General features: G+C 47.6%; 1 protein-coding gene across 1 annotated transcript in view; it reads left to right on the top strand.

Annotated features, from left to right (window-relative positions):
- Nucleotides 1-22,012, top strand: part of LOC134944445 (E3 ubiquitin/ISG15 ligase TRIM25-like) — a 54,410-nt gene that overhangs the window by 19,569 nt on the left and 12,829 nt on the right. Inside the window, exons 3-4 of the mRNA XM_063933020.1 lie at nt 6,144-6,257; nt 6,408-6,521. Coding sequence (XP_063789090.1) covers nt 6,144-6,257; nt 6,408-6,521 — 228 coding nt within the window. The remainder of the gene's footprint in view (nt 1-6,143; nt 6,258-6,407; nt 6,522-22,012) is intronic.

The following is a 22,012-nucleotide window of genomic DNA, read 5'->3' as shown; positions in this document are numbered from 1 at the left end:
ATATATATATATATATAACTAAACAACAATAACCCAAACTCGCGCTATATGTGATTGGCAACACCTCATAAGAAAGTCTCCCTGCTAGTGGGAGATAAACAGAGATAATGGAAAAAGGTATTCAGAGGGCGCACAGTGACTTCAAGTCCAGGTATTGGAAACCAGCATGAACCGAATAACAATATTTTTTAATCAAGCATTAAAAGCATTAAAATCATACAGAAGTATAATAGTTCATAAGCACATTATTCATTTGTACATATGTAACACTTCATAAATACTTTCATAAACCCAACGCGTTTCGTCCTATAAGGACTTCATCAGGGGTACAGTTCGTAGCTAGTCATGGAGGAAAAGAGGAAGAAGGAGAGTAAAGAACAAGAAGAGAAGAATATCAATTGATGTCATGAAATACATTTCAATTTCAACATTCTTTTTCCTTAAAGAAAAATACCCGATATTTATTCAAAAAGAAATATATATTAATTCAACTAATAGTCAAGATTGGATAATTAATACATACAGAGGCTCATTAGACAATGAGAAAAGAGAGAAATATTCTCATCAGATGCAAATTTAGGTAATGGCTACTTACTATGGGTACTGTTTTGGATAGGTCCCGTGTAACAGTGACGTGCGGTGAGGTCAGGGGCTGGGGAGGCACTGCAACTAAACACCCCCCCCCAAAAAAAATGCAGTTTCCCCCCCACCGCTAAAGCCAGCACCAGGCAGAACCAGCTGGGGGGGGGGGGTAATGCCATAGCAGGGGAGACACTCAGTGTGGGGTCCCCCTGCCATGCCATTATACACCCCCCAGCCAGTCAGCCCAGTGTTAACATTCCTTGGAAAGTGGGGCCCCCAAAAAATGAAAATGGGGTCCCCCCTCCCGAGCAATAACCAGCACTGGGCTGATAGCCCAGTGCTATGCCCCGCACCCCTGGTGGCGGTGGGTGCGGGGTTCATTGTATGCTCTGTTCTTTACAGGTGGCCTACAGGTCCCAGCAAGCCTGCCACAGCATGCTGGCACTTGGATAACCACAAGTGCCAGCATGCCCGGACATAAATGGCTTGCTGGCACCTGCAGTCCACCTGTAAAGAATAGTAATATTGTTCTTTACAGGTGACCTACAGGTCCCAGCAAGCCTGCCCCAGCATGCTGGCACTTGGAGAACCACAAGTGCCAGCATGCCCGGACATAAAGGGCCCGCTGGCACCCGTAGTCCACCTGTAAAGAAAATATTTAAAAAAAAACACAACACATACTTTAAAAAAAAAAACTTTATTAAACAGGGTCTTCACCTGGGTAGCGGCGGCCTTTAAGCTCTTTTGCGTGGCCGCCGCCTTCCCAGGGCATCTGGCGTCTTCCTCTGGCGTCTTCACCTGGGAGGCGGCGGCCTGTAAGCTCTTTTGCATGGCCGCCGCCTTCCCAGGACTTCCAGCATCTTCACCTGGTGGGCAGCGGCTGCTAAGCTCTTTTGCATAGCCGCCGCCCATCCAGGACTTCCGGCGTCTTCGGTCTTCAGGAGCTCTTCTCAGCTCCTCCTCCGCCGTCGGACTGACAGCCGCTGCCTCGCGCTGACTTATATAAGTCAGCGGAGGGGGCGGGGCAATGACGCGGCGAGCCATGATTGGCTCGCGGCGGCCATCTTGAATTTCAAAAATTACGCTGAGGCACCATTTTTGAAATGGGTACCGCTTCCGCTGCCAAACTCTGCTGAACTGTTGGTAATGCCGGGTCCCGCCGCCGCTACCGTCGCCCGCATCACCGCCGCCAGCACCTACGCCGCCCGGCCCGCCGCATCCCGCACCTCCGCCGCCCGCACCTCCGCCGCCACCGAGGCCCACACAGTGATTGACAGCGGATCCAGTGATGGATCCGCTGGCCAATCACTGTGGCCTCACTGACGGGGGACGTGCTTTCATAGGTTGAAAGCACGTCCCTGTAGGAAAGCGGCACCACTAATGGTGCCGCTTTCCCATACAATTTCAATGGGCTTTTCCTGCCCATTGTTAGGCCCCACCCGCACCCGCCCCCCGCTCCCATATCTTTTATCAATCGGTACGGGAGGCACCACGATCGGTGCCTCCCAAACTGATTTAATGATGAGTAAAATAATAAAGATACTTATGTGTCATAAGTATCTTCTTTGTATTATTTTACTCATTAATGACAGAGAAGGCACTGCCTCCCCTGACTGCACGTCCCTGCCGTGTAACCATAAGGTTTGTTATTAATGATAACTGTATTCCACTGTTAATAAATTTATTTGATGTGTGGTGTTCTAAAGAGAATAGAGTTTGTCAGAAAGAACCCAATTGCTTTTCATAATTTGAGCTATAAGATGACATTAGTCACTCACATTAAATGAATCTCAAACGTCCAAAGTCTTCCATGTAGAGTATAATATAGTGGAAGTATCTAAAGACGAAGGGAGTTTGTCTCAGACTAAATTTAATTTACTCTTATAACGAACCATTTATAATTGTTATACTCGCATTTGAGTTCAGAAAGTGCCCATATCCAATTATAAACTGTCTTTCGAAGTTTGGGGGAGATCAGATAAAATCTAAATGAATTTGATAGATCTGGATAAGGTATATGCAAACCTTTAAATTGAGGTTCTATTATCAGGGTTATAAATTAACTTACTTTTAAAACCAGAATAAATGATACCGGACAGGAATCCAGATAGGCCAAAGGCAACCAACTAGAAATTAAGTGAATTTAATTAATCAGATAATTTAAGAAATTAGTAAACTATAAAGGGATATATTGGTTACTTAAGATCCTGGACCTTGTGACTGCCTTCTCTCCTCAATGTAAAGTGAACTGGCATGTGAGGGCTGTCATGATCCGTGTCATATATCCTTTCTGCCTCTAGGTGTCACTCTCTGCCTCCTGGTCTGTCTAGCAGTTCCCACTCTGCGACCTGGCAGCATTGATTATCTAGTTATGTGCAGCTGTGGTTTGCACCAGGGAAGCTGCTATTTATCCTCTGTTCACAAGCACTCCTGTGCCAGTTCATCAAGTCTATCTTTGAGGCTGCAATATCTCAACTCATTGTTAATGGACTACTGAGCAACTGACCGGAATTCTCCCAGTACTCAGGTAAATCTGTATTCCTTCAGCTTGTTGTTAGGGAGCTGAGTAGCTGGCCTGCATTCTCCCAGTACTCATGTAACCTGTATTCCCTCAGCTTGTAGTTAAAGAACTGAGTAGCTGGCCTGCATTCTCCCAGTACTCATGTAACCTGTATTCCCTCAGCTTGTTGTTAAAGAACTGCGTAGCTGGCCTGCATTCTTCCAGTACTCAGGTAACCAGTATTCCTTCAGCTTGTTAAAGAACTGAGTAGCTGGCCTGCATTCTCCCAGTGCTCAGGTAACCTGTATTCCTTCAGCTTGTTGTTAGGGAGCTGAGTAGCTGGCCTGCATTCTTCCAGTACTCAGGTAACCAGTATTCCTTCAGCTTGTTAAAGAACTGAGTAGCTGGCCTGCATTCTCCCAGTACTCATGTAACCCGTATTCTCTCAGCCTATGGTTAAAGAACTGAATAGCTGGCCTGCATTCTCCCAGTACTCAGGTAACCTGTATTCTCTCAGCCTGTGGTTAAAGAACTGAGTAGCTGGCCTGCATTCTCCCAGTACTCAGGTAACCTGTATTCTCTCAGCCTATGGTTAAAGAACTGAGTAGCTGGCCTGCATTCTTCCAGTACTCAGGTAACCTGTATTTCCTCAGCTTGTTGCTATCCTGTTATCCAACTACCACAGTGCAATCCTGGCATCCCGTGTATTCAGTCTCCTGGTATCCTATGTCCCCTCAGTTTTCCCTTTCTTTTTGAGTTCTCTAGTTACTGCTGGTTTATATTTATTGTTTACAGTTGTACAGTGCTAAATAAACTTGCTATTATACCATGAACATCAGTCCCTGCTAACATGTTCTCACAATTGGAGATCCAAATGGATTCTGACAGTATGAACTGGCCAAAAGCAAACAGCAGGGGAGATAATTGCAATCTGCCTTAGAGAGTTTTCTCACAGCTCGTTAACCCCTCAGCTCCCAGGACATCACCTTCATTAGATTTCTCACAACTGGGGATTTTAAAGGGAAAGTTAGATCAGCTACAGACTTTAGTATCCAGTATTCAATGCATTCTACCTGAATTCCTGGGGAGACTGGTGGACCCCAGTAAAATAGCTCCAGAAAAGGGGTTTTCTTCTGACCCATGGACTTGGCATGCTAGGGGCACCTCTCCTCCACAGACAAGAGGCAGGTTCCAAAGTTTCCCTCGACCTAGCCTCTCAGAAACAGAACGCCAGTATCGTAGAGACAATAAACTTTGCCTGTATTGTGGGGGTCAAGGACATTTTATTCTAACTTGTCCCATTCGAAAACCTAGGAATGGGGGCAGAGTGCATCTCCAATCTTTAACTACCATCTGTCACAAAACTGGTCTTCCACCTAAAGTTTCAGAGTCTGTAGCCCCAGGAGGGGGTCCTTCAGAGTGTCCAGCCCCAGTGAGGGGGTCCTTCAGAGTGTCCAGCCCCAGTGAGGGGGTCCTTCAGAGTGTCCAGCCCCAGTGAGGGGGTCCTTCAGAGTGTCCAGCCCCAGTGAGGGGGTCCTTCAGAGTGTCCAGCCCCAGTGAGGGGGTCCTTCAGAGTGCCCAGCCCCAGTGAGGGGGTCCTTCAGAGTGCCCAGCCCCGTGAAGAGGGGGCTCTTGCTTCAGCCCAGCCCCGTGAAGAGGGGGCTCTTGCTTCAGCCCAGCCCCGTGAAGAGGGGGCTCTTGCTTCAGCCCAGCCCCGTGAAGAGGGGGCTCTTGCTTCAGCCCAGCCCCGTGAAGTGGGGGCGTCTGCCTCAGCCCAGCCCCGTGAAGTGGGGGCGTCTGCCTTAGTCCAGCCCCAGGAGGGTGCTCTGAGCTTTATGCCAATCTCAGAAGAGGAATCTAGCACCTTTGCTTTTCACAACACAGGCCATATGTCTAGGCACGTAGGCACTGCTGTAGTCCTGGGTTCTAATCCTACTACTAACTTGTTGGCTCACGATTTGGGTACATCCCAGTCCCCCAGGACTTCCAGGAAGGCCCAAATCCAAAAAGTGCCATCCAAGTCTCTAGTCAAAGTTCGGTTAGGATCATCATATATTTCTGACCAGTCTCCTGAAAGTCTGTCCCCTCCTCAGTGTCCTGATGATCCATCTCCAGTGTTTCCAGAAAATCAAGTTTCCACTTCACAGAATTCATCCAACGCTCCATCTTTGGATTACTTTGATGGAGATTTAACGCAATACTACGCACTAGTTAATCGATATGTTTCTATGATGGAGACAGATCTTTCCCTCGGAATTACTCCATCCAACATAGTTAAACTTTTATTCCTGACCTTCAGAGGAGAAGCCGCGGCTTGGGCTAGTCCACTAATTGAGACCAATGACCCAGTTCTTCTCAATCTTGTGGCCTTCAGTGAAATGGTAATTAAGAAATTCAATTCATGGTCTTGCCAGTCTTCAGTCCCAATTGAGGTTCCTGCCCAGCCGGGGTCATCTAAGGTTCCTATCTATCTTGATTCATCCGAGAATCCTGTTGCCAACTTAGAGACTCCAGCAATCAGCTTACCTGTTGGTTTTCTTCAGCTTCAGTCTACTGTTCCTACTGGGAAATCCACAAAGAGGAGAAAGAAGAAGAAATAATTCGTAGAGCGTCTGGAATCCGCCCTTGAGGAGGGGGGTACTGTCATGATCCGTGTCATATATCCTTTCTACCTCTAGGTGTCACTCTCTGCCTCCTGGTCTGTCTAGCAGTTCCCACTCTGCGACCTGGCAGCATTGATTATCTAGTTATGTGCAGCTGTGGTTTGCACCTGGGAAGCTGCTATTTATCCTCTGCTCACAAGCACTCCTGTGCCAGTTCATCAAGTCTATCTTTGAGGCTACAATATCTCAGCTCATTGTTAATGGACTACTGAGCAATTGACCGGAATTCTGCCAGTACTCAGGTAAACCTGTATTCCCTCAGCTTGTTGTTAGGGAGCTGAGTAGCTGGCCTGCATTCTCCCAGTACTCATGTAACCTGTATTCCCTCAGCTTGTTGTTAAAGAACTGAGTAGCTGGCCTGCATTCTCCCAGTACTCATGTAACCTGTATTCCCTCAGCTTGTTGTTAAAGAACTGAGTAGCTGGCCTGCATTCTCCCAGTGCTCAGGTAACCTGTATTCCTTCAGCTTGTTAGGGAGCGGAGTAGCTGGCCTGCATTCTCCCAGTACTCGGGTAAATCTGTATTCCTTCAGCTTGTTAGGGAGCTGAGTAGCTGGCCTGCATTCTCCCAGTACTCAGGTAACCAGTATTCCTTCAGCTTGTTAAAGAACTGAGTAGCTGGCCTGCATTCTCCCAGTACTCATGTAACCTGTATTCCCTCAGCTTGTTGTTAAAGAACTGAGTAGCTGGCCTGCATTCTCCCAGTGCTCAGGTAACCTGTATTCCTTCAGCTTGTTAGGGAGCGGAGTAGCTGGCCTGCATTCTCCCAGTACTCAGGTAAATCTGTATTCCTTCAGCTTGTTAGGGAGCTGAGTAGCTGGCCTGCATTCTCCCAGTACTCAGGTAACCAGTATTCCTTCAGCTTGTTAAAGAACTGAGTAGCTGGCCTGCATTATCCCAGTACTCAGGTAACCTGTATTCTCTCAGCCTATGGTTATAGAACTGAGTAGCTGGCCTGCATTATCCCAGTACTCAGGTAACCTGTATTCTCTCAGCCTATGGTTAAAGAACTGAGTAGCTGGCCTGCATTCTTCCAGTACTCAGGTAACCTGTATTCTCTCAGCCTATGGTTAAAGAACTGAGTAGCTGGCCTGCATTCTTCCAGTACTCGGGTAACCTGTATTTCCTCAGCTTGTTGCTATCCTGTTATCCAACTACCACAGTGCAATCCTGGCATCCCGTGTATCCAGTCTCCTGGTATCCTATGTCCCCTCAGTTTTCCCTTTCTTTTTGAGTTCTCTAGTTACTGCTGGTTTATATTTATTGTTTACAGTTGTACAGTGCTAAATAAACTTGCTATTATACCATGAACATCAGTCCCTGCTAACATGTTCTCACAATTGGAGATCCAAACGGATTCTGACAGTATGAACTGGCCAAAAGCAAACAGCAGGGGAGATAATTGCAATCTGCCTGAGAGTTTTCTCACAGCTCGTTAACCCCTCAGCTCCCAGGACATCACCTTCATTAGATTTCTCACAACTGGGGATTTTAAAGGGAAAGTTAGATCAGCTACAGACTTTAGTATCCAGTATTCAATGCATTCTACCTGAATTCCTGGGGAGACTGGTGGACCCCAGTAAAATAGCTCCAGAAAAGGGGTTTTCTTCTGACCCATGGACTTGGCATGCTAGGGGCACCTCTCCTCCACAGACAAGAGGCAGGTTCCAAAGTTTTCCTCGACCTAGCCTCTCACAAGCAGAACGCCAGTATCATAGAGACAATAAACTTTGCCTGTATTGTGGGGGTCAAGGACATTTTATTCTAACTTGTCCCATTCGAAAACCTAGGAATGGGGGCAGAGTGCATCTCCAATCTTTAACTACCATCTGTCACAAAACTGGTCTTCCACCTAAAGTTTCAGAGTCTGTAGCCCCAGGAGGGGGTTCTTCAGAATGTCCATCCCCAAGAGGGGGTTTAGAGCGTCCAGCCCCAGTGAGGTGTCCTTCAGAGTGTCCAGCCCCAGTGAGGTGTCCTTCAGAGTGTCCAGCCCCAGTGAGGGGTCCTTCAGAGTGTCCAGCCCCAGTGAGGGGTCCTTCAGAGTGTCCAGCCCCAGTGAGGGGTCCTTCAGAGTGTCCAGCCCCAGTGAGGGGTCCTTCAGAGTGTCCAGCCCCAGTGAGGGGTCCTTCAGAGTGTCCAGCCCCAGTGAGGGGTCCTTCAGAGTGTCCAGCCCCAGGAGGGGGTCCTTCAGAGTGTCCAGCCCCAGGAGGGGGTCCTTCAGAGTGTCCAGCCCCAGTGAGGGGGTCCTTCAGAGTGTCCAGCCCGAGAGTCTACAGAGCGCTGCCCAGCCCGAGAGTCTACAGAGCGCTGCCCAGCCCAGCCCCATGAAGAGGGGGCTCTTGCTTCAGCCCAGCCCCGTGAAGAGGGGGCTCTTGCTTCAGCCCAGCCCCGTGAAGAGGGGGCTCTTGCTTCAGCCCAGCCCCGTGAAGTGGGGGCTCTTGCTTCAGCCCCGTGAAGTGGGGGCGTCTGCCTTAGTCCAGCCCCAGGAGGGGGCTCTGAGCATTATGCCAATCTCAGAAGAGGAATCTAGCACCTTTGCTTTTCACAACACAGGCCATATGTCTAGGCACGTAGGCACTGCTGTAGTCCTGGGTTCTAATCCTACTACTAACTTGTTGGCTCACGATTTGGGTACATCCCAGTCCCCCAGGACTTCCAGGAAGGACCAAATTCAAAAAGTGCCATCCAAGTCTCTAGTCAAAGTTCAGTTAGGATCATCATATATTTCTGACCAGTCTCCTGAAAGTCTGTCCCCTCCTCAGTGTCCTGATGATCCATCTCCAGTGTTTCCAGAAAATCAAGTTTCCACTTCACAGAATTCATCCAACGCTCCATCTTTGGATTACTTTGATGGAGATTTAACGCAATACTACGCACTAGTTAATCGATATGTTTCTATGATGGAGACAGATCTTTCCCTCGGAATTACTCCATCCAACATAGTTAAACTTTTATTCCTGACCTTCAGAGGAGAAGCCGCGGTTTGGGCTAGTCCACTAATTGAGACCAATGACCCAGTTCTTCTCAATCTTGTGGCCTTCAGTGAAATGGTAATTAAGAAATTCAATTCATGGTCTTGCCAGTCTTCAGTCCCAATTGAGGTTCCTGCCCAGCCGGGGTCATCTAAGGTTCCTATCTATCTTGATTCATCCGAGAATCCTGTTGCCAACTTAGAGACTTCAGCAATCAGCTTACCTGTTGGTTTTCTTCAGCTTCAGTCTACTGTTCCTACTGGGAAATCCACAAAGAGGAGAAAGAAGAAGAAATAATTCGTAGAGCGTCTGGAATCCGCCCTTGAGGAGGGGGGTACTGTCATGATCCGTGTCATATATCCTTTCTACCTCCTAGGTGTCACTCTCTGCCTCCTGGTCTGTCTAGCAGTTCCCACTCTGCGACCTGGCAGCATTGATTATCTAGTTATGTGCAGCTGTGGTTTGCACCTGGGAAGCTGCTATTTATCCTCTGCTCACAAGCACTCCTGTGCCAGTTCATCAAGTCTATCTTTGAGGCTGCAATATCTCAGCTCATTGTTAATGGACTACTGAGCAACTGACCGGAATTCTCCCAGTACTCAGGTAAACCTGTATTCCCTCAGCTTGTTGTTAAAGAACTGAGTAGCTGGCCTGCATTCTCCCAGTGCTCAGGTAACCTGTATTCCTTCAGCTTGTTAGGGAGCTGAGTAGCTGGCCTGCATTCTCCCAGTACTCAGGTAAATCTGTATTCCTTCAGCTTGTTAGGGAGCTGAGTAGCTGGCCTGCATTCTCCCAGTACTCATGTAACCTGTGTTCCCTCAGCTTGTTAAAGAACTGAGTAGCTGGCCTGCATTCTTCCAGTACTCAGGTAACCAGTATTCCTTCAGCTTGTTGTTAAAGAACTGAGTAGCTGGCCTGCATTCTCCCAGTACTCGGGTAACCTGTATTCTCTCAGCTTGTTGCTATCCTGTTATCCAACTACCACAGTGCAATCCTGGCATCCCGTGTATTCACAGTCTCCTGGTATCCTATGTCCCCTCAGTTTTCCCTTTCTTTTTGAGTTCTCTAGTTACTCCTGGTTTATATTTATTGTTTACAGTTGTACAGTGCTAAATAAACTTGCTATTATACCATGAACATCAGTCCCTGCTAACATGTTCTCACAATTGGAGATCCAAACGGATTCTGACAAGGGCCTGACCTATTTATACCTGTAGGGGTATTACATCACTTCCTTTCTCTGCTGATAGCTCATGCAATTAAACTATAGAGGGCTTTTTTAACCCTTCCAATTACAATTCTATTCTTGAGCTTATAAAGGTCAGGTTCATAAGTCAGGAGGATAATATGGGGTATAGAGTAGAGGGTTTAAATAAACAAATAATCTTTTATTTGGGCTTTGCGTTCCACCTGTCGTATGGTGGAACGTATGGACTTCCGTCCAATCGTAACACTTCCTGATCTAAATAAATGTATTAAGCCCAGAGGAGACAAATGGTAAATTTGAATTAAGCCCAGAGAGGGTACATCCTATCCGGGATCGCTACAGGTCCCGGTCGGTGCAGCAAACGCACAGTACGTGTCCGCGGACCCCTGCGTTCCATCCATAGCTAGGGTGGAACGCAACGCGTCACTTCCGCGACACGGACCTGTGCGTTCCATCCTTAATAAGGATGGAACGCATTACGTCACCCCTGCAACATATGCTAACTTGCTAATGGGTGAGTGGGAAAATAAGTTTATATATATAATACAGAATATGAAAGAGTGAACATAAAACTATATAAGAGATATATTGATGATCTGCTATTCATTTGGCAGGGGGATTTAGAAAGTACTACAATGTTTATGGATCATCTTAATAAGAATGACTATAATTTGAAATTTACCTTTAAAACAGACCCTACCTCCATTGATTACTTGATCTCGAATTGATGGGACACAATTTGGAAGGAGTCACCACCAAGACTCATTTTAAATCTGTCAACGCAAACAGTTTTATACCCAGTGACAGTTGTCATCATTCTGTTTCGAAGAATGGGGTACCTTACTCTCAATTTGTCAGGATCCGTAAAAACTGTAGTGATATCAATAGTTACTGGGAACAGTCAACCATCTTATATAACAGATTTATTGAAAGGGGATATAACATTAACTCTTTGAACGAAGCCAGATGGAAAGCTTCCAAAAGATCTAGGGTCGAACTAATAAGAGAAAAACCTCCCACTTCCCAAAGTATGGTCCGATCCAGACCTTTTGTTACTCAGTTCAGTAAGGATGCTAATAAAACAAATAAAATAATGAAAAAACATTGGAACATACTACAGAAAGACCCCATTTTAGGACCCACTCTGCCGGATAGACCAAGGCTAGTCTTTAAACGTGCTCCAAATTTAAAAAGTATGATAGCACCGAGCAGGGCCGGCTCTAGGCATGTTCGAATAGAGCGGCCGCGCAGGGCGCCACCCTTAATGGGCGCCACGCGCTGGCGCCGCCATATTCGATGCTGGAGCCGGCCCTGTGTGTGTGCTGCTGCAGCATTTGGCGGTCGCGCTGTGTATGCGCGCTGCGCGGCGCCGGTATCTAACGTCAGACGCCGGCGCCGCGCATAGCCCGCCTGCACAAGTGGCCGCCCGCCAGCCCGGACCCAGGCTCAGGCTCAGGCTCACTCGCCCGGCCTCCCGCCCGCCCGCCAGCGCTCCCACACAGGCGGACAGCAGTACTCCTCCCCAGCGCCGCAGGTATTTTTTTTTTTGGGGGGGGGGGGAGATCCGCACTGTGGGGGCATTTCTGACACACGGGGCATTTTTGGTTATGTGGGGGCATTTCTGGCACTGTAGGGGCATTTCTGGCTCTGTGGGGGGCATTTCTGGCACTGTGGGGGCATTTCTGGCACTGTGGGGGCATTGCATATCTGGCTCTGTGGGGGCATATTTGGCACTGTGGGGGCATATCAGGCACTGTGGGGACATATCTGGCCCTGTGGGGGCATATCAGGCACTGTGGGGACATATCTGGCACTGTGGGGGCATTTCTGGCACTGTGGGGGCATTTCTGGCACTGTGGGGGCATTTATCTGGCTCTGTGGGGGCATTTATCTGGCACTGTGGGGGCATTTCTGGCACTGTGGGGGCATTTCTGGCACTGTGGGGGCATTTCTGGCACTGTAGGGGCATTTATCTGGCTCTGTGGGGGCATTTATCTGGCTCTGTGGGGGCATTTATCTGGCACTGTGGGGGCATTTCTGGCACTGTGGGGGCATTTCTGGCACTGTGGGGGCATATCAGGCACTGTGGGGGCATATCAGGCACTGTGGGGACATATCTGGCACTGTGGGGGCATATCTGGCACTGTGGGGGCATATCTGGCACTGTGGGGGCATATCTGGCACTGTGGGGGCATTTATCTGGCTCTGTGGGGGCATTTATCTGGCACTGTGGGGGCATTTATCTGGCACTGTGGGGGCATTTCTGGCACCGTGGGGGCATATCTGGCACCGTGGGGGCATATCTGGCACTGTGGGGGCATATCTGGCACTGTGGGGGCATATCTGGCACTGTGGGGGCATATCTGGCACTGTGGGGGCATTTATCTGGCACTGTGGGGGCATTTCTGGCACTGTGGGGGCATATCAGGCACTGTGGGGGCATATCAGGCACTGTGGGGACATATCTGGCACTGTGGGGGCATATCTGGCACTGTGGGGGCATATCTGGCTCTGTGGGGACATTTATCTGGCTCTGTGGGGGCATTTATCTGGCTCTGTGGGGGCATTTATCTGGCACTGTGGGGGCATATCTGGCACTGTGGGGGCATATCTGGCACTGTGGGGGCATATCTGGCACTGTGGGGGCATTTATCTGGCTCTGTGGGGGCATTTATGTATCAGGCACCGTGGGGGCATTTATGTATCAGGCACCGTGGGGGCATTTATGTATCAGGCACCGTGGGGGCATTTATGTATCATGCACCGTGGGGGCATTTATGTATCATGCACCGTGGGGGCATTTATGTATCATGCACCGTGGGGGCATTTATGTATCAGGCACCGTGGGGACATTTATGTATCTGGCACCGTGGGGGCATTTATGTATCTGGCACCGTGGGGGCATTTATGTATCTGGCACCGTGGGGGCATTTATGTATCAGGCACCGTGGGGACATTTATGTATCTGGCACCGTGGGGGCATTTATGTATCTGGCACCGTGGGGGCATTTATGTATCAGGCACCGTGGGGGCATTTATGTATCTGGCACCGTGGGGGCATTTATGTATCTGGCACCGTGGGGGCATTTATGTATCTGGCACCGTGGGGGCATTTATGTATCTGGCACCGTGGGGGCATTTATGTATCTGGCACCGTGGGGGCATTTATGTATCTGGCACCGTGGGGGCATTTCTTGCACTGTGGGGGCATTTCTTGCACTGTGGGGACATTTCTTGCACTGTGGGGGCATATCTTGCACTGTGAGGGCATTAATGTATGTGGCACTGTGGGGGCATATCTGCGCTGTGGGGGCATTTATCCATCTGGAACTGTGTGGCCATTTATGTAGCTGGCACTGCTGGGGGGCATGTCACGTGTAGCTGGCACTGCTGGGGGGCATGTCATGTGTAGCTGGCACTGCTGGGGGGCATATCATGTAGTGTTCCCGCTAGGCGTCTGTGGCTGGGCAGTGTGTCTCAGTGCTCTACCTGGCGCAATGTGTCTAACGTGCTCTTATAGGAGGTTCTACCTGGTGCAATGTGTATTAGCTGCACTACTGTGTGGTGTAATGTGAATTGCCACTATAATGTGGCTACGCACCTTCCCCACGAAGTAACTCCCCTAAATTTTTGCTGCGCGCCTTCGGCGCGCACTGTCCATACTTTAGCGTGTGGAAATGGGAACAACAAGCATTACAGTATGTACATCATTTTGCCCACCTAACTTAAAAATGTGCCCTCCCTGTGATCAGCAACCTGCCCTAAAAAGTGAACACTAGCACGTGTAGCTGGCACTGCTGGAGGGCATGTCATGTGTAGCTGGCACTGCTGGGGGACGAGACCACGCCCACTTTTCAAGAGGCCACGCCCACTTTTCCAGGAGCGCGCGCGCCTTCGGCGCGCGCATGGGGGGGGGCACTTTTACATTTTCTCGCTCAGGGTGCTAGTAGGCCTGGAGCCGGCCCTGGCACCGAGTACCCTCAAAGTGGAGAAGCCTACTAACACTCTTATATCTTTGATTCATGTACGTTACATCCAATAGTCCTCAATAATAAGAGAAGTTTTCTTTGTAACATTCTACATGTTATGTATAACCTTAATTACACTCTCTGTGTGTTATAATAACAAATAATCTAATATTTAGGATGATTTCCATTATGTACCATTTTGTGATCTTCAACTTATGACTGTGTGAATTATGGTTTATTCACCATATTCTATAAATGGGATATATGAATCTCTTGAATTTAAACCTGCAAATAATTAATAAACTATGTGATATGTGAACCAAAATAATTTTCTGTATGTCCTGTTATATTACTATTATTGTTTGTAAAGACATTGAGAAAATAGCGTTTAAATTCCATCAATACGCATTCTGTCAAAAATGTGGGATACCATAGAGCGAGATACCATATACCATATAACACCAATACTCTTTGAAGTATAGTGTATTGTTTATGTGGGCGGAATGACTGGTTGAAATGGGAACTGATATTGTGCGTCTCACCGTCTGGACAGGTGGAACACACAAGAGCCTGTCGCGGGGGTGACGTATTGCGTTCCATCCTTATTAAGGATGGAACGCACAGGTCCGTGTCGCGGAAGTGACGCGTTGCGTTCCACCCTAGCTATGGATGGAACGCAGGGGTCCGCGGACACGTACTGTGTGTTTGCTGCACCGACCGGGACCTGTAGCGATCCCGGATCGGATGTACCCTCTCTGGGCTTAATTTAAATTTACCATTTGTCCTCTCTGGGCTTAATACATTTATTTAGATCAGGAAGTGTTACGATTGGACGGAAGTCCATACGTTCCACCATACGACAGGTGGAACGCAAAGCCCAAATAAAAGATTATTTGTTTATTTAAACCCTCTACTCTATACCCCATATTATCCTCCTGATTTATGAACCTGACCTTTATAAGCTCAAAAATAGAATTGTAATTGGAAGGGTTAAAAAAGCCCTCTATAGTTTAATTGCATGACCTATCAGCAGAGAAAGGAAGTGATGTAATACCCCTACAGGTATAAATAGGTCAGGCCCTCACATGCCAGTTCACTTGACATTGAGGAGAGAAGGCAGTCACAAGGTCCAGGATCTTAAGTAACCAATATATCCCTTTATAGTTTACTAATTTCTTAAATTATCTGATTAATTAAATTCACTTAATTTCTAGTTGGTTGCCTTTGACCTATCTGGATTCCTGTCCGGTATCATTTATTCTGGTTTTAAAAGTAAGTTAATTTATAACCCTGATAATAGAACCTCAATTTAAAGGTTTGCATATACATTATCCAGATCTATCAAATTCATTTAGATTTTATCTGATCTCCCGCAAACTTCGAATGACAGTTTATAATTGGATATGGGCACTTTCTGAACTCAAATGTGAGTATAACAATTATAAATGGTTCGTTATAAGAGTAAATTAAATTTAGTCTGAGACAAACTCCCTTCGTCTTTAGATACTTCCACTATATTATACTCTACATGGAAGACTTTGGACGTTTGAGATTCATTTAATGTGAGTGACTAATGTCATCTTATAGCTCAAAGTATGAAAAGCAATTGGGTTCTTTCTGACAAACTCTATTCTCTTTAGAACACCACACATCAAATAAATTTATTAACAGTGGAATACGGTTATCATTAATAACAAACCTTATGGTTACACGGGACCTATCCAAAACAGTACCCATAGTAAGTAGCCATTACCTAAATTTGCGTCTGATGAGAATATTTCTCTCTTTTCTCATTGTCTAATGATCCTCTGTATGTATTAATTATCCAATCTTGACTACTAGTTGAATTAATATATATTTCTTTTTGAATAAATATCGGGTATTTTTCTTTAAGGAAAAAGAATGTTGAAATTGAAATGTATTTCATGACATCAATTGATATTCTTCTCTTCTTGTTCTTTACTCTCCTTCTTCCTCTTTTCCTCCATGACCAGCTTCGAACTGTACCCCTGATGAAGTCCTTATAGGATGAAACGCGTTGGGTTTATGAAAGTATTTATGAAGTGTTACATATGTACAAATGAATAATGTGCTTATGAACTATTATACTTCTGTATGTTTTTAATGCTTGATTAAAAAATATTGTTATTCGGTTCATGCTGGTTTCCAATACCTGGACTTGAAGTCACTGTGCGCCCTCTGAATACCTTATATATATATATATATATATATATATATATATATATATATATATATAATTTGGGCTACTGGTTTCCCAAAATTTACATTGAGCAGTCAGTCACTCACAGTGTATATACTATATATTTAATAGGCTCCCCCCTCCTCCTCCATCAGTGCTCTGTTATGTACTGCAGCCAGGGGCTTAGCCTGTTAGCCGCAGTGCTGACACTGTGCACTGCCAGTAGGCACCTTCTTTTTTTGGTGCGGTTTGACTATGCTGCCGCCAGAGACTCCCTCCTCCTCCTCCGTCCTCTCTGTAGCCGTGTGCGCACGTGTACGGGACATGATGTCACACGCGCAATGTGCCCGTGGTCCGCATCCAGGAAGTGCTGGGAGCCAATAGTGCCGCTGGCACCCGACAGCAGGTCACTTGCTGTCGGGGAGTCAGCGGAAGCGATCACTGCACCAGAACTGGGCTCATTAGCGCCCCCTACAGCCCAGCGTCCGGGACACATGACCCCCTAGCCCCACCCCTAGTTCCAGCCGTGCCCTCAGAAACACTCTATGTCAGACAGAGCCCAAGATATCTGGTTGGGAAGAGCAATTAATAAGCGTGGATGGGGACCACTACTTTGAAGGGGGATATCTCCGCTTCCCCAGGGCCGATTTTCAAAAATCTGGTACCCTTGGGAAAAGGGGACCCTCAGCTATCATTTATACTCCTGGGGCCCTTGGACAACTGCCTATTGAGCCCATACAAAAAGACGGCCCTGAATATCGGGGTGTGTGCAGCATAGCATAGAATGTGACGGCAGATAAGAACCACCTGGCCCATCTAGTCTGCCTTTTTTTTTTTTTATCTTTTAGGTAATCTCGACCCTTTTTGAACCGGGTACATGTGGTATAACCTACCTCCCAACTGTCCTGATTTTGATGGGACAGTCCTGTTTTTCAGGACTGGCTGTTGGGAGCCCAGCGTTCATTATACCGGCAGCCAATGCAATGCCGGCAATTGCAATCCCAACCGTTGCCCCTTACTCGGGTGATGGGTCCACGCCACAACCCGAGTGGGAATATAACATGTGGTGAGCGGACTCGCTGCCTCAGTATAGTGACGGCCATTATGCCACTGTCGGTATAGTGACTGACATCCTGAAAGGTCAGCTGTGAATAGCCGCTGTGCGCACAGTGTCTATTCACCCAGAGAGAGGGACAGGGGCGTGGCCTGCAGCTTGCAGAGCACTGGTCATGCCACTAAAGCGGGTGTGGGTCATTAGATCGACCACTAAGGTCGAAATGGGCATTAGGTCATCATGTACTAGGTCGACAGGTGAAAAGGACGACATGAGTTTTTCTACTTTTTTTTTTTTTTTTTTTGTGTTTTCTTCGTAAAGTGACGGGGAACCCCAATTAGTGATCCGTGTCCCCTCGCTTGGCAAGATGCCTCACTCTGCTACCGCTGTGCTCGGCAGGGGTTACTATTCCCAATCGTAGTCGACGTGTATCATAAAGTATGAAAGTCCCAAAATGTAAGAAAAATTTGAAAAACTCATGTCGACCTTTTGACCTGTCGGCCTCGTACAGATCGACCTAGTGACCCTGTCGACCTAATGCATGTCGACCAATAGTGGTCGACCTCATGACTGTCGACCTAAGTTGGGTTGACCTAATGACCGTATCCCCTTCAGAACTATAACACATAGGGGCCTATTCATTTATTATACAGCTAGCCCCACTTGCTGTATAATAATGAAAAGGCCCCAATGTGTTATATACTGGCAGCAACTGGTCATGGTAAAAGGGAGCCCTGGACATGGAATTTGTCAATATAGTATACTAGCTGTTCTGATAGAGCCTCTCTATAACAAACACACAGACAGACAATAAAAACACTCACACTCACCTCTTCTGCTGGATATACTGTGGCCGCACCGTCCCTTCCTCCGAGGTCCATGCGATGACGTCTTCCACGCAGACCTCCTCTTACTGTCCACGCCGCACCGCACAGACCTCCTCCGCTTCTGGATGGCTGGGACCTCCTCTCCTATTGACCAGCGGCCATAGCGCAAAGGCCACGCCGCACACTGTGCAATGAGTTGGTGACTCGCGGGAAGGGGGCGGGTCCCCTTATTCCGTGAGAGATCAAAAGCCTCCTGGAGGGTTGCCACCAAATCCTGGAGAATCCAGGAGAGGTGGCAACGCTAGTTGCAGCTTGTTGGTTGTACCTTGTACTTGTGTTGGCCATGTCTGTTAGAATCCTTAAAATACACACAAAAAGGGTCTATTTATGAAGCGGTGAAAAGTGTGGAGAAGTTGTCCATGGCAGCCAATGAGCTGCTACGTATAATTTTATAGAATGCACTTTATTAATTTTTACCTCAACACTGATTGGTTGCCATGGGCAACTTCTCCACTGGCTCACTTCACTGCTTCAAGAATAGACCCCAAAGTTCCTGGTAACTGTAATTACGGAAAGCTCCTCGTGCCAGATCTGCATAGGGGGATATTCAATTTCCTCAGCAAGGACTGTTCTAAGGGTAAAGCAGACTCATTGTCACCACTGTACAGGACTCCAGAGCTGAGAGCGTCTCTGTACAGCAGCTGGAATTTATGCAAAAGTTGCGTCCACACATAGGACCCTATTCAATAAGGACTGCAAATTCTGCTTTGCATTAGGCCCGCTGCCATCTTTTTGATTGGAGCGGCTGCGTGTAATGTCACGCAGCCGCCCTGATAGCGCGCAACCACGCCCCCGTTGGTAAGCTGCCGCCCCCGCAATGCTCAGTCTCTGCCTTGGAAATGGAGCATTGCGGTCCCGCGAACGCCTATGCCTGTCAATTAGGCAGAGGCGTTCCCAAATACTGCGGGTCGTCCACATTAGATGTGGGCGCAGGACAGAACCGGCACATATGCCTGCGTAGCCATTGTAACTATTGCGGTTGGATAGCGATTTGCAATCCAACCTGAATTAGGGCCATAACCACTAAATACATAAGATTGAACCAACAAGACAGAAAATAGAATTGCAAGACAGGACTGGGTGGGTGGCTGGTGCTCTCAGAGTTTTGTAGATGCAGAAATACACAAATCTGCAAGTGCAAAAAGACAAAAAACAAAGCTGTGCACTCTTTATGAAGTAAGTATTGAAATGAATTGCATAAAATATATTTTATTTGGATACCCTTTATAAAGGTGTGCTAGGTAAAACATAAAAATATATTAAATGATTGTGATAATCGTGTAACAAAATGTCAGATGCATAAAAAATGAGGTGACAATGGCCCTCATTCCGAGCTGTTCTCTCGCTAGCAGATTTTAGCAGCATTGCACACGCTAGGCCGCCGCTCTCTGGGCGTGTATCTTAGCTTAGCAGAATAGCGAACGAAAGATTAGCAGAATTGCGAATACATAATTCATAGCAGTTTCTGAGTAGCTCGAGACTTACTCCTACACTGCGATCAGCTCAGCCCATTTCGTTCCTGGTTTGACGTCACAAACACGCCCTGCGTTCGGCCAGCCACTCCCCCGTTTCTTCAGCCACTCCTGCGTTTTATCCTGGAACGCCTGCGTTTTTCCCTGACACGCCTGCGTTTTTCGACACACTCCCAGAAAATGGTCAGTTTCAGAAACACCCACTTCCTGTCAATCACACTCCGATCACTTCAACGATGCAAAATCTTCGTTCGGCCGTGAGTAAATCTACTAAGTTTTGTGCTAAAATACTTAATGCATGCGCACTGCGTACCATGCGCATTTTAGCCTCAATCGCTAAAATGCGAAAATCGACAACGAGCGAACAACTCGGAATGACTTTCAATATGCGTAAACAGAAAAGTCTTGGCTCAGAGGTTTGGTACTAGTTTTGGGTTGAAGGTTGAAGTGGGGGGACGTAATGTGTGTGTGGTTTATTTTTTATTTCTCTGACGTCCTAGTGGATGCTGGGGACTCCGTAAGGACCATGGGGAATAGCGGCTCCGCAGGAGACTGGGCACATCTAAAGAAAGATTTAGGACTATCTGGTGTGCACTGGCTCCTCCCCCTATGACCCTCCTCCAGACCTCAGTTAGATTTCTGTGCCCGGACGAGCTGGATGCACACTAGGGGCTCTCCTGAGCTCCTAGAAAGAAAGTATAGTTTAGGTTTTTTATTTTACAGTGAGACCTGCTGGCAACAGGCTCACCGCAACGAGGGACTAAGGGGAGAAGAAGCGAACGTACCTAACTGGTGGTAGCTTGGGCTTCTTAGGCTACTGGACACCATTAGCTCCAGAGGGATCGCACACAGGACCCGACCTCGTCGTCAGGTCACGGAGCCGCGCCGCCGTCCCCCTTACAGAGCCAGAAGCAAGAAGAGTCCGGAAAATCGGCGGCTGAAGACTTCTGTCTTATCCAAGGTAGCGCACAGCACTGCAGCTGTGCGCCATTGCTCCTCATGCACACCACACACTTCGGTCACTGATGGTTGCAGGGCGCTGGGGGGGGCGCCCTGAGCAGCAATATTAACACCTTGGCTGGCAAAACTGACACCATATATAGCCCCAGAGGTTATATAGGTGTAAATTACCCCTGCCAGAATTACACAAACAGCGGGAGAAAGCCCGCAGAAAAAGGGGCGGAGCCATCTCCCTCAGCACACTGGCGCCATTTTCCCTCACAGCTCCGCTGGAAGGATCGCTCCCTGGCTCTCCCCTGCAGTCCTGCACTACAGAAAGGGTAAAAAAGAGAGGGGGGGGCAATAAATTTAGGCGCAGTATATATAATACAAGCAGCTATAGGGGAAAACACTCTGTATAGTGATATCCCTCTGTTATATAGCGTTCTGGTGTGTGCTGGCATACTCTCCCTCTGTCTCCCCAAAGGGCTTTGTGGGGTCCTGTCCTCTGTCAGAGCATTCCCTGTGTGTGTGCTGTGTGTCGGTACTGCTGTGTCGACATGTATGATGAGGAAAATTATGTGGAGGCAGAGCAAATGCCTGTAAATGTGATGTCACCCCCTGCGGGGTCGACACCTGTGTGGATGGACTTATGGAAGGAATTACGTGACAGTGTCAGCTCCTTACATAAAAGGTTTGACGACATAGGACAGCCGGCTACTCAGCTTGTGCCTGTCCAAGCGTCTCAAATGTCATCAGGGGCTTTAAAACGCCCGCTACCTCAGATGGCAGATACAGATGTTGACACGGATACCGACTCTAGTGTCGACGACGATGAGACTAGTGTACCTTCCAATAGGGCCACCCGTTACATGATTGAGGAAATGAAAAATGTATTACACATTTCTGATAGTACCCCAGGTACCACATAAAAGGGTATTATGTTTGGTGAGAAAAAACTACCAGTAGTTTTTCCTGCATCTGAGGAATTAAATGAGGTGTGTGAGGAAGCGTGGACTTCCCCAGATAAGAAATTGATAATTTCTAAACGGTTATTGGCAGAGTACCCTTTCCCGCCAGAGGATAGGTCACGTTGGGAAACACCCCCTAGGGTAGATAAAGCGCTTACACGTTTATCAAAAAAGGTGGCACTACTGTCTCCGGATACGGCCGCCCTAAAGGATCCTGCTGATAGGAAGCAGGAGGCTACCCTAAAAGCTATATATACACACACGGGCATTATATTGCGACCAGCGATTGCATCGGCATGGATGTGCAGTGCTGCTGCTGCGTGGTCAGATTCCCTGTCGGATAATATTGATACTATGGATAGGGACACTATTTTGCTGACAATAGAGCATATAAAAGACGCTGTCTTATACATGCGTGATGCACAGAGGGATATTTGCCGGCTGGCATCAAAAATAAGCGCAATGTCCATTGCCGCCAGAAGGGGGTTATGGACTCGGCAGTGGTCAGGTGATGCCGATTCAAAAAGGCGCATGGAAGTTTTGCCTTATAGGGGGGTGGAACTGTTTGGGGATGGTCTTTCAGACCTTGTTTCCACAG

The sequence above is a fragment of the Pseudophryne corroboree genome, chromosome 7 (assembly GCF_028390025.1).
Source record: "Pseudophryne corroboree isolate aPseCor3 chromosome 7, aPseCor3.hap2, whole genome shotgun sequence".
NCBI classification, from domain to species: domain Eukaryota; kingdom Metazoa; phylum Chordata; class Amphibia; order Anura; family Myobatrachidae; genus Pseudophryne; species Pseudophryne corroboree.
This window is presented reverse-complemented; position numbering and strand designations above follow the sequence as displayed.